The sequence below is a fragment of the Cuculus canorus genome, chromosome 5 (assembly GCF_017976375.1).
Source record: "Cuculus canorus isolate bCucCan1 chromosome 5, bCucCan1.pri, whole genome shotgun sequence".
Taxonomy (NCBI): Eukaryota; Metazoa; Chordata; class Aves; order Cuculiformes; family Cuculidae; genus Cuculus; species Cuculus canorus.
This window is the reverse complement of record NC_071405.1, coordinates 15170977-15183478: the sequence shown is the minus strand read 5'-3', so window position 1 is coordinate 15183478 and position 12502 is coordinate 15170977. Positions and strand designations below refer to the sequence as shown.

The 12502-nt window shown below is 39.0% G+C and overlaps 1 protein-coding gene across 11 annotated transcripts in view; it reads left to right on the top strand.

Annotated features, from left to right (window-relative positions):
* Positions 1–12502, top strand: part of SHANK2 (SH3 and multiple ankyrin repeat domains 2) — a 369360-nt gene that overhangs the window by 131201 nt on the left and 225657 nt on the right. For 8 of the 11 annotated variants that reach the window (XM_054067527.1, XM_054067524.1, XM_054067526.1 and 5 more), the window contains one exon: positions 10232–10541. In XM_054067527.1, coding sequence (XP_053923502.1) covers positions 10232–10541 — 310 coding nt within the window. Of the gene's footprint in view, positions 1–6534; positions 6748–7088; positions 7117–10231; positions 10542–12502 lie in introns of those variants that run through there. The other 3 variants (XM_054067533.1, XM_054067530.1, XM_054067532.1) reach the window with 2 other exon arrangements.

Genomic DNA, 12502 nt, shown 5'->3' with positions numbered 1-12502 from the left:
AGAATGCAGTTTTGGGGATTCACACTTGAATGCTTTCGGTTCAAACTAATAGGCTGAGCTAAATAGATGTTTCTGTCCAGATACCGTACAAGTTGTTGATCTCTTGCTTCAACGATACTTGTGAGCAGCTGGCTACTGATAGTCTGCTGCTGCATGAAGATAAACAATTCTGGATGAGTTCTGCTTGCTGAAGAAAACAGATCTTGAAATCACCCAGTCCATACTTAGAGATGATATCAAAAAGTACTCAAATCAATTAAAACAATTTATTTCATGTTTTATATACTGTGAATCACTCATTGCCTTCTTTGAAAGGATTCACAAGAAGTATTTACTTTTTAAAAGACTGTCTTTTCCTTTGTCTTCACAAACAGCAAAGAAAACTATTTGTAATCCAGGTGCACAAATATATAGAAGAGAGGCAGGAATATTTATTGGAGTTATTTGTATTATTGTGAGTCAGATTGGGTGTTACTTTCAAGCCATACATGCATAATAGAAATGAGGGGCTATGAGTGACCTGAAAGTATAAAAGCTTGAGCAACCCTTGTGAATGCTGGCCTTCCCATTCCCTGCCTCTGGCTGAGAGAGAATACTCTGCAGAAACAGAACTACATCAAATACAGGTTTCTATTTGTATAAGTTGCTTTAAAGTGTCTTTATAGCAAGTATACCTGCTATACAGAGTGAAAGTGAGCATACATATTTTATTCAAATAGGCTGCTTTCTTCGACATTGCTGATTGATTTCAATCATGTTTTAAAATTGTCCTTCAGCTATTGTAGCTTTCTATCATTGCATTTGCTTTTCTCTCTCTTCAAGGTGCTACTTGCAAGACATCGCCCTCATTATTGGCCATTGTTTCCTCCCTGCTTCCAACCTTTCACACAAAATCGGAGGGTTTCATTTTCCCACCTTTTAACCTTCTATTGTTCCACATCTATCTGCACCCTGACCCAGATTCCTCATGCAGTTGTAGGCTACAAAGCAGCCTCTCATCCTCGGGGACAAAGATTTTATTTTGCTTCTCAGATAAATCCTGATCTATGTATCTGTATCACTGCAGTCAGAGCTTCAGATATTTGCAGGTATTGCTGCACTGAGCCTTGTAAGTTTTTTCAAATAGAGAAACCCTATGATACTCAAGTTCTTGTGGATCGCAATTTCTAAATCTCTTATCTTCTAACCTGTCAAGAGATTTCAGACATTTGTAACGAGTTTTAAGCAATATCTAGCAATTTTTAAAACGGAATCTAAATAGAAGATTCTCTGTATCTTCTTGATATTGTGTAAGCATACGAAGGTAAAGCTTTAAGGCAAACGTGTCTCACTTCTGCAGAAGCATGCAGCTCTTTGGATGTTATTCTTGAGCTGCTGGTGTAATCTAATGAGGGCTTATTTATAATTGTGTGAGTATGGCAAGAAACCTTGCTCAAGGAAGTTGTGGCTGCCCCATCTCTGGAGGTGTTCAAGGCCAAGTTGGATGGGCCTTGGGCAGCCTGACCCAGTGGGAGGTGTTGTTCTTTCAACCCAAGCTATTCTATGATTCTATGAAAGGGAATGATTTTCATTTTCCATGATTTTAAGCTCATTTATGTGCAGCAATAGTATATTCATCACCTTTTAAATTCCTTTGAGATGTACACACAAACACATACACCTCACGTGCTTAGTTATTAACATACTTCTAATTAGAGGAATGGAGTAAAATGTTTGCCATGAAATTTGGAGAGCTCAGTGGCCAGTTCACTCCACCACACAAGAAAATTGCTTCTAATTAAGCCATCTACAGAGCTGTGGCTTTTGCTGGAGGTCTGAGAGCCTTTCAAACTCCTTGTTGTTTTTGAAGGAAGTTCTGAGAGAGCAAGTTCTTGTGAGAGCAGAGTGAGACTGACCCTTGTCACACAGAGCAAAGTTTGGGAATGACAATGTAACAGAAATGCCAGGTGACGGAAGAGGTGTCTGGCACATGGCTATATAACTTACACTGTTATTTTTTATTTTTTCCTTTCTAATTGATAACTATTGCCATCTGTTCCTGAGCCATCCCTCTGCTGTCCTTTCCTACACACAGTCTCCTACTCCCATTCTACCCTTCCAACTTGGACTGGCTGTCTGAAGAGTACTAACAAGAGCTGGCTGACACCAGTAGTAGCTGGGTGGTAAGAAGGTGATGAGGGAGATGCTCATGTCAGGTCAGCTAAGGCTGGGCTCTTTGAGTATCGTTTGAGCGGGCCCAGATGCTTCTCTCTCAGCACTGCTTTAACTGCAGGTTCCAGAGCAAACTTCACAGATTTTTTTTTTTTTCAGAAACATAACTAAACAATTTGGTTTATAAAATCATAGAATCATAGAATGGTTTGGGTTGGAAGGGACCTTGAAGGTCATGGAGTTCCAACCCCTCTGCCATGGGGAGATCTCCCGCTGGATCAGGCTGCTCAAGACCCATCCAGCCTGACTTTGAACACCTCCAGGGATGGGGCAGCCACAACTTCCCTGGGCAACCTCCAGTTCCACTGCCTCACCACTCTCATTGAGAAGGAATTCTTCCTTATGTCTAGACCTGAAATAGGTTTAGTTGTTTCCTTGGGGTGGATTTCTTCTGAATCTGTCCCCACTGCATGTGTTCCTGACCACCTTGTGGCTTCCTGGAATAAGTGAATAATCTAGAAGAACTGTACCAACCTAGTTTGGTTATTTTTTTCCTGAAGTCTTTTTGTACTTTACAGTCTATATTTGAGTCTGTTTTTTCCTGTCTAACTCTCCATTTGGTGGCTTAGCATCTGGAAAGCCTATTTTATAGTGGAGAGAAGTGCATTTTTACATGCTAAGAACTGTATTTTTAACAAAAACCTAGATGTATATACAAGTTAAAGGGATTTTTCTGCCAAGAACTCCAAAATGAACAAAATGAAGAAAGAATAAGGCATGGCAATCATAACTGTGTCCGAGCAGCCCTTGCTTAGAGGTGTGTTGTAGGATGATTAAGCGAGAGCACAGATTTGGTCAGACAGATAATTTTTTGCTTTTGTAAAGGCATTTAAGTGCCTAAAAATAGATCCTCAAGAGTATGTAACTCACTGATTTCCATAATAGGAGCTATGGATTGAAATACCTATAAAAATCTGGGAGCCTGATATTACAAATGTACAAAAAAATGCTCATAAAAATTAAGAACCCATGTTTTGATTTCTGTTTAATTTTCTTCACAGAGCCATCCCCATGCAGAGCTCACAGATTTTTTCCTAAGCTCTTACAGAAGTAGTAAGGGAATTTTGGCTTACTTCATAGAATCATAGAATAGTTTGGGTTGGAAGGGACCTTAAAGATCATCTAGTTCCAACCACCCTGCACCTCTATTTGAAAGGTTCTTCATTATTTTAGATTATGGATGCATATATTGTGGCTTATATTATTGTTGTTTGCTAACATAGTCATATTATTAGGTTTTTGTACTGAGTCTGTAATACCAAGAGTACCATTGTGAGGGAGAAAATCTTTCAGGAAAAGGTGGAAGCTGCTGGAATATTTTCTTTTTTAGCTTCTCAACACCACAGATTTTAGGACTTCTGTTAAATAAGCAAATTCTAATAAGCTTTTAATGAAAATAAGAAAAAACTTTAAAACTGCAGCTGCAAGTAGTTCCTTGATTGTCATATTTTCCAACCGTACAATAGTGTTTATTGCAGTAGGCTCTGCCACGTAGGAAGAAATTATATTTCCTGTGTTGGGGAAAAGACAGACAGTTAAATGGAATAAAATGATCACTTATCAGATGATGTATCTGATAGTGCGGATCAGAGAGAGTTCCCACGATTTCCATGAAACTCGATAATTTCAAGTGACTTTAATATTTTCTGTGTTTTTATAACACTGATTAGAAACCTCTAGATGATAAAATGCTACAGCTCTGGCAAGAATCTAATAAAAATACCCCCTGGGATTGATTTTGGTTGACTACAGTTGCCTGTCTGTTTTTATTTTACTGTATATGAACAGACATGAATGAGCACACTTGAGTTAACCCTTTCCTTGCCTAACTGCTTTGGGTAGTTAGGCTGTCATTGCTTTGAAACTCTTGACACCCACATGAAAGAAAAGGCAGTTTGAGGATTCAACTCCCAGATTTCTACACCAGTGTCTCCTGCTTGATAAAACACCCGGAACATTCTGCTTAGAGAAACACAAGTGACACTGAGATCCCATCCCTTTGGTGGTCATTAATGCTTAGCCTGTGTGTAATTTTTTGTGACTGGTGTTCTGGTTATTAAAGCACAGAGCTGATCATAGGGAGGCAGTGATTTTCTTCTTTTCTTGTGGGCATGACAGGTAATTCTCTTGAATTATACAGGGAACAATCTATTGTCAGTAAAGGTATATTGCCCTACATGGTGTAAAATCTAAGATGCACTCCCTAGGAATCTTGTGCCCAAAGGCATTAACAGTGATGCCGGGAGCTAAGGAGCAGCACAGCCCTCACGTTATCCTGCAGTTGCTAAAAGCAAGGATCACCAGCAAGCGCTTGCCTAACTTTTACAAAGGACTGTCTCAGCCCCATCAGTAAGCAAAAATTAAGATTCTGGTCTCTTTCCTGAGCATTTCAGGGACTACCACTATAAAACTTGCTTCTGTTTGTCTCCACTTGTCTATCAGAGCAGGTACTGAGGTGTTCATGCAGAATTCACGCATACTATTGGAGAAGTTTAGTTGGAAAGCACTATGGAAGTATGCAACATTATTGGTACCTATGGCTCCTTTGTAATTTGTAGCTCAAATATAACTGGGGGATTGGATGAAGATACTAGAAAAAGTAATGCACAGAAGCTTATAATTCAAATTAGTGGCACAGTTTTTCTGGCGTAGCAGTTCTTGTTCTGGAAGTGATATTGATTCTTCTGGGGACTTAATTGATGCACATACTGATAAGTTAGTGAATAACAGTTCAAAGTTATTCTTTAGAAAGCTTTGGATCTTTTCAAAGTTCAGAAGAAAATTCCTCCTGTCAAGTAAAGACGGTTAATGATGTACATATGCTATGTCCAATATTTGCTCTGGTAGGATTTCCACCTGCTGTGAATAGCTGCTTTTAAAAATAGATTTAACCAAAGCATGAGATATTATTAATTCAGAGAAATAGTCTTTTCATTACAAATAAATAACTGTGTAAATGCTGGGATGTTAAATTAAGTTTAAACTATTAAATTTATTTATGCCTACTAATTCATTTCAGTGTTATATTAAATGCGAGATCATTATGCATAGACGTTAAATCCATTTAAGTAATTTATTTTCTGTCTTTCTTGAAGCAGTTTTTGTGGTAAGAAAAGACCTAATTTTCAAATAGCAATCAGCAGAGACGTCTGAAATGAGATTAGTATTTATTAACCCTTATATAGTTTATACAATTGGAGGACAATTCTTTGATGTAGGTTACTCTTTTTTTAAAAATCAGTGAATTTCCTATTCTTTGGAATCTTTATGTCTTACACTTAACCAGTTGTGCTTAAAATTTTTGTGATTTTTAGCAACTCTCCCCTGTTTCCTATCTGCTTGTTTCAGTTATTTGCTGTTCCTCTGGGTGCATGTTTGCACTGGCTGACATAGCCATCTCTAGAACTTTTTGTCACAATTAATACTTTAAAAACTGCGATGGCTCCATCCCTTCTTTTCTGGCTTCTGTGCCAAATTTAGAGAAACACCTTGGTCACATTTTCATTCTTCTACCCTGTGCAAAATGCAATTCAGTCTTATTCCAGTGCAATGAAAGAGGAGTGGAAAATAATTGTGCTTGTATCTCATCTGTTTCAGACTGGAATATAGGCCGTGTTAAGAAATTCTGTTTAGAGGCAGTTTTGTCTCCTTTCTTACTGTAGTCATTGTGTGAAGCTCAGTGTGATTTGTACTTTTCCTCAAATTGGCTCTTTGGAGCATTGCAGCAAGCAAGAAAATAACTTGCAAAGAGCAAATAAATAGCAACAAACAAATGAAAAGCAAAAAGCAAATAACGATCAAACACCAAATAAATAGCAAAAAGGAAATGAAGAGCAAAATCCAACTAAATAGCAAAAGGAAATGAACAGCAAACCCCAGATAAGTAGCAAAAAGCCTCTGAGCAGTGCAAGTCAGCTGTGTGAGTTTAAAAGCTAAATGCACTTCTAAAGCAGCTCTCATCTCTGCCAAGGCTTTCCTTTTCTCACTTGCAGCTTGTGGAGCACTGCTGCGAAGCACCTTTCCACCTCTCGCTTCCCCCCTTGCCCTTTACAAAGCTGAATTTTTGGCCCTCTCTGAGCTCCGGCCGCCTGCACCTCCCTCAGGCTCAGTGTTTGCTCCTGCACAAACGCAGCCCTCGCGGAAGCCAGGGGATCGTCTGCGAGGCTGTGGCGGTGGTGTTCACATGACTAATGCTGTGAAAGATAGCAAGATTTTTTTTTTTTGAGCAGCTCCAGTCTATGCACAGTTGGCTCCCAGCTGACAGACAGAATGTGGGGTGGGCTTTGTCACCAGAACGCTGGGTACTGCATGCCCGGCTATGCTCGCAATTACACGGTGCCCAGAAACCTGCTGCTTATGTCAGGGTGCAGGCAGCCTGAACACATAGAAATTGGGTAGCTTTATTTTTTTTTTATTATTATTATTATTATTTTTTGCCTCTTTTTTTTCCCAGCAAAGGTTATATAATGAGGGGATTGCTGCTAAAGTAAAAAGGGAAAATGAAGTCTTTGTTAAATGCCTTCACAAAGAAAGAAGGTAAGCAATGAAAGCAGAACACTTTGATGTTTCAGACCGGTGTTTTCTTGTGTACATTTAATATGATCGGCTTGGTGACTCTATAATTAATCAATTCCTGCAGTTTCTTTTTAAAAATTGTGCTAGACAGTCCATTGAGGCAAGTGATTATTAAAGCTGGATGTGACTTTATTCATTTTAGCTTTTTCTCTGAAGAGTCAAGTAGTTCTAAAAAAATGTTTTTATTCCCTAAGAAATGCATTTGAAGACATGTAAGGAATTTCCTAGGTGAATTTTGTCAGTGAGTAGTGCTGAATTGCCCCTTCAGATGTATGAAATGCCAGGAATAGATTTCTGAGAGCTGGAGGAAGGATTAAATGGTACTTTCAGGTATGCTTTTAGGGATGATATTTTTAAACTTTAGGGAAATGAAATTAGTTGAAGCGTTTTCATGTCATTTTATATCAAAATGTTTTTTCCCAATCAAGTTTTGCAACAGTTATACTTACAGTTCTGAACGTGGTGAAATATTAGGGGAAAACAGTGTCCAGCAGGCATTAAAGTGTGGACATTTGCATTTAATCATTGTGTGTTGTGGTTATTTTTTTATTGTGAAAATAATATAAATAATGCCTATAAGAAGCAGCTAAAAAAACATCCACCCACTTACAGTTTGCAGATTGCTGGGGAAAAGAAACAGTTGGGTGGAATATTAATCACTTTAGGCATGAAAATGCTTATTTTTAACTCTTTCTATAAAAGATATGTGTTAGACACGCATCAATTGGTGTGATTAGTTGTCCCCTTTCCTGTTTATTTTCTGTAGTAAAGGCTAATTTTGTTTGTAGTTCTCTCCTTATGAATAGAAATTAATAACAAAGCAGAAGCTAACTCATAAGTGGTCATATAAAATCCTTTTAAAGTATGCAAGGGAAAAAGAATTTAATCTGCTACCCGGAGAGTGTGTATACGTACAAACCAGACCCTGTTTTTCAGTAGCAGTGAATATGCCAGTTTTGTGTTTTCAAAAACCTGTCGGTATAAACGTGCTCAGCAATCCTCTGTGTGTCCTGTTGCCGTGCCTGAGCTCCGTGCCCCTCGTGCTCTCTCCTACTCCCACCAGCCTCTCAAAACTCACATTAAACATCCCCAAAATGCTGGCAATATTTAGTTTTATCGGTCTGTGGCTGGAAGGCTTGGCAGTCTGCTTGGAGTGCTCATGGGTTTAAGCTCATGAAAAGACTCAGATCTAAAGGTCAGATCCAATTTTTACCGAAGTCTAAGATAAACTTTGGTGGCTGTAGGGGGACAGCGTTAGACTTTCAGCTGGCAGACCTCTGTGTGCAAAACATTCCCTATATTCCATTCTGTGTGATTACTCCTTGACTGAAATTGTTACAGCAGCTCTTCTTTATTCTACCTGGGAAAGATCCCTGTCTTCAATGAAATAATTGCTGGAGTCATGTTCTGAATGTCAGACATACAGGAATGCTCGAATGGCACATCTGTGCGTCAGTCTAGAGCAGCTGTATATGTCAATGTTGGGAGTAAGTGCTGTGAGTTTTCTTTAAGTTAATATTAATCGTGGATTTCACCGTGACACTTGAAGCACTGAGGCACTTTCAGTGACATACTCTGCTGCTTCGAGACCTTAAAAAATAGGAAGTGTGGAAAGCTTGGAACGTTCTGAAAATCAGAGAGAGTTTCTGCCAGTTTCTGTTCATAAATATTGGACTTCTGTGCTTTATTCCCTTTAACAACTTCAAAGACTACTTCCCTTATTTCAGCCTTGCTTCAAATGAGGTGTTATGGAAATGAATTTAAAGCCATTCCTCTCTGTGCTCACTGTTCTCTTGTTTGGTTATTCTGATGTTGTTGGGTTGTTTACCAGATAAAAAGTTTCAGCTCATTAGAAATGCGAAGGATGTTATTTTAAAATATTCAGAATCACAATTGATCATAAACTGATTCTGGTAAAAATTATATAAACCATTCTTTTACTTGCAGTTCTGTCTTTATTTTCTGCTATAAATATGCTTTCAGTTTGTCTCTGAAACCTTAAATTCTGCTGTGTTCTCTCAATTAAAGGCTGTATTTCAAGGAAGGACAGATTGATTCCTACGTATATTCATAGTTATGTGAATTTATTTACTTGCACATTATGACAGACATTCTTATTCTGGGTTTTGTGTGGTTTTTGAAGGGTATTGAATGCATAGACATTTCTGGCACTTTAAAAATGGCACTTACTGGCACTTTAGAGATGTAGGATGATATTTTGTGGGGCTTCTTTCCCAACTGAAAGATGATTTTTTTGAAAATTACAACAGCTCAATGAAGTCCTCAGAATAATGCCTGGCTGCCTTTTGTTAGTTATATGACCGTGACTTTTCAGATGTAAATATGTGCACTTTGGATCAAATCCTGTGACCCCACAAGTTCCACAGAAATAAATCAATGAGAGTAGTTGCATGGAGGGGTACTGAGGCAAGCATGAGTTTTTGGGATCAGATCGTTTATTACCTTATAAAAGGGGTAGGAAATACTGTTGCATCCAGTGATAGCTGAGTGCCTTTTGTTAGGCAATTTGCCTTTTAAGTTGCACTTGGAACTAACTGACCCACCACAGTCAGAAAAGGAGATCTGGAAAAATGTAGTGTCTGCTTGTACAAATTGTTATATGACTGCAGCTCTGTACCAATAACACTGATGAAAGGATGGGCCCTCTGGTTTGTATTATGTTTTTATTGCCCTTGCTTTTGTTTTCTGTTACGACTCTTTCATTAAATAGTATATTGCAGCCTTTGGATACAGTCATGTTCTCTTTGGGACACAGCATGTGACAAGAGTGAGTGTATTACCCTTGGGTAATATGTTCTATATACAATAGTAATAGATCTGGTAGAAACACCTAGATTAGAAAGAAAGGAATACCTAGGGATTATAGCAATGTAATAGAGTTCCACCAGGAGAAAAATCTATGTCCTCAATTTTTAACTGGAAGATGGGGATAAGGTGACTGAAGACTACAAATTTCAGGTTATGCCTGAACTTGTGATAGAGCAAAATGCTTTTGGTTTGGGTGCCAATGGGAGAAGGAAGTTAGAGGTTCACACATGAAAAAATCTGCCCATCAGCCCTGTTCCATGTCTTTCTGATTGAATATGACAACATAGTATGAATACGAACTTTTTCGAGACTCAAACCTGGCAATAATAAGGTGTTCCTCAGTTCCTGGACTGTAGTTAGACTGTTCAGTGGACTCACGGCACTTATGTTGCCTAACTATTTATTAAAGGCAGTAAATAGGTTAACATCGCCCAGTTGTTTTCAGTTGTAATGATGATTTAAAGATAACGAATCCAATTAGCTATGCAGGCAAGGTAGAGTTTCTGTCTCCACAGAAGAAACAATGCCATATGTTGCTAAATCTTTTTAGGGGGTGGTAAATAGATAGAAATGGTGAAATCATTTGAGATTACCCTGGATGTCTTTCTTTATACAGTGCCCTTTAGAGAGGCTCCCACCTATTCAAACAGAAGGCGGAGGCCACCAAGCACCTTAGCAGCACCTCGGATCTTGCTTCGTTCCAACAGCGACAACAATCTGAACATCAACAACCTCCCCAGCTGGTCAGCCGCCTCGTCTGCTTCTTCACACCGCAGCCTTTCACCTCATCTACTTCAACAGATGCAGAATAATCCTAATGGAACTGTAAAAACTGTGAGGAGTTACACTCCGTCCTCCCGGAGCCGGTCGCCATCCCTAAACAGGCTGGGAGAGGATGCCAAACGGCAGCAGCACAGGCACATCAGGTGACTTTTTGGCTATTTGCGCAGCATAAGATATCCCTGTCATAGTGCTATGTTCTTTTATGTAATTTATATGCCCGTTCTGCACTTTATCTGATATATAGGTAATAAAATCCAACCACAGTGAGAATGTCCAAGTGTGAATATTTTAATTTGAAGCTCTAGTGAAAGCCAGCTGTTTCCACACAGCACTTAAGCCGCCAGGAAGACTTTGAAGTTCAGCAAAGCTCAGCAGTGACTTGTTGCTGAGTTTCCACCTCCAAATCAAGGTGCTCGTTTTCAAGATCTTTTACAAGTTGAAATAATGACTTGGTCCCTTCATGAAACTAATAGTCATGCCTGCAACTTTTGTTGGAGCTGCTCATGAGTGATGAATCAGAGACTTAAGTTCTCCCTTCTGTAGATGTGTGCTGAACTGAAGAGTAAAGCAGAAGGATAACTGGGGACAAAAAGCAGGGCTGTCTAGGAGGCTGGCTGAGAGCAAAGGGGGCTTCTTGAGATGGTGGTGATAGATGTCATGGGCTTCTTTCGTAACTATCCTTGCTGCAGGGTTTTGCATTCCCCATGACTTTGCTGCTCTTTCTCTCCCCTTGAATTACAAATGTGATTTAGCAGGCACTCTGCAAATATCCTGCAGGTATATCCAACTGGAGAATGAATCCCAACTAATTAGAGTGAGGTAGGTATTGTAGTAATATAATGAAACAGAGGATTGTATCTAAGTTTTGATTACAAATGAGGGCTTCATCTTTATGAAGCCTCTGTCCTGTGAATAGGTAATTACAGCTTCTCTTTGAGGAGGACTTAGAAACTGCATCTGTCAAGTGTGCAAGTGATGGAGCTGCACCAGGATGAGAGGTTTAAGCACAGGGCTGCAGAGATGGACAGTGGCAGAGCTGAGTGCTGATGGAGAGAAATGGAGTTTAAGTGTTTTGACCAAACACGTTTAATTCAATTCATTTAAGATATCAGGCTTTATCTGTCCTGTTGCCTAATAACAAAAAAACACCCACTGCTTAGAATAGAAAAGGACATGAGTAGTGTTAAGAAGAGCAGCAATGTTCATTTGTCTTTGTCGTTTGTAGGTGTAATGGATATTTATTTGAATTTTCAAGTCAGTGAAACAAAACATCATGCAGTTGAAGTTGTCACCAGCTCCCTTGCATATTCTTTTTCTCTCCTTGGCTGTAGACACCCGAACTGACAAGCATGATTTGTGATAGTAACAATACTGCTGGACAGTGGAAATACAGTGAAAAAACAGTTGTCTGAAAAGTTAGAGTCACTGAACAGGAAGCAAATTTCTTATGCAAGTGATTTCATGCATTAGAGAAAACTCATCTTACATTGTTGTATGTTACAGTAGTGGCAAAACCTCTTTTGGTTATAATTTGGGTGACGCTTCGTCGCAGAAACCCATATCACCTTAAAACCAGGTTGTTTGTAAACAGGCTTCCCTTAGGTAAGGAGGTGGCCACCAGGTGCTCTTCAGAGATGCTGCTGATGCCACCAGAGTGGGAGGTTCTACTATAGAGTCCATGGGCTGGGAGGGATCAAAATTACCTTTGCATCGATATTTCTGACATAACTCACTTTCAAATTCTAGAAGTATAAGCAATCCTTTGATGTGGGGAGGAAGAATTAAAGAAGTTTTTTGAATAAGCAAACGTTTATTTGCTTTGGCATTATTCCACCACTTTCCTCTTCCCTTTCTGAAAGCATGTGATTTTGAAAACTAGCACAAATAATAGTGGAAACCTATTTAATGCCTGAAATTTTGTGGCAATAAAATTTTAGTCTTCCTTTAGTACATCAGTACTACGTCCTTTAGTACATCACTGCTACCCAGATGCAGAGTTTTGCACGTACCATCAAGATTTGTTTCAGATGTCCAGAGTACATGCAAGAACTGAGATGAGAGCTGGAGGCTCTCTAAATTTAAAGACAACTAAAAGAAAATTTTT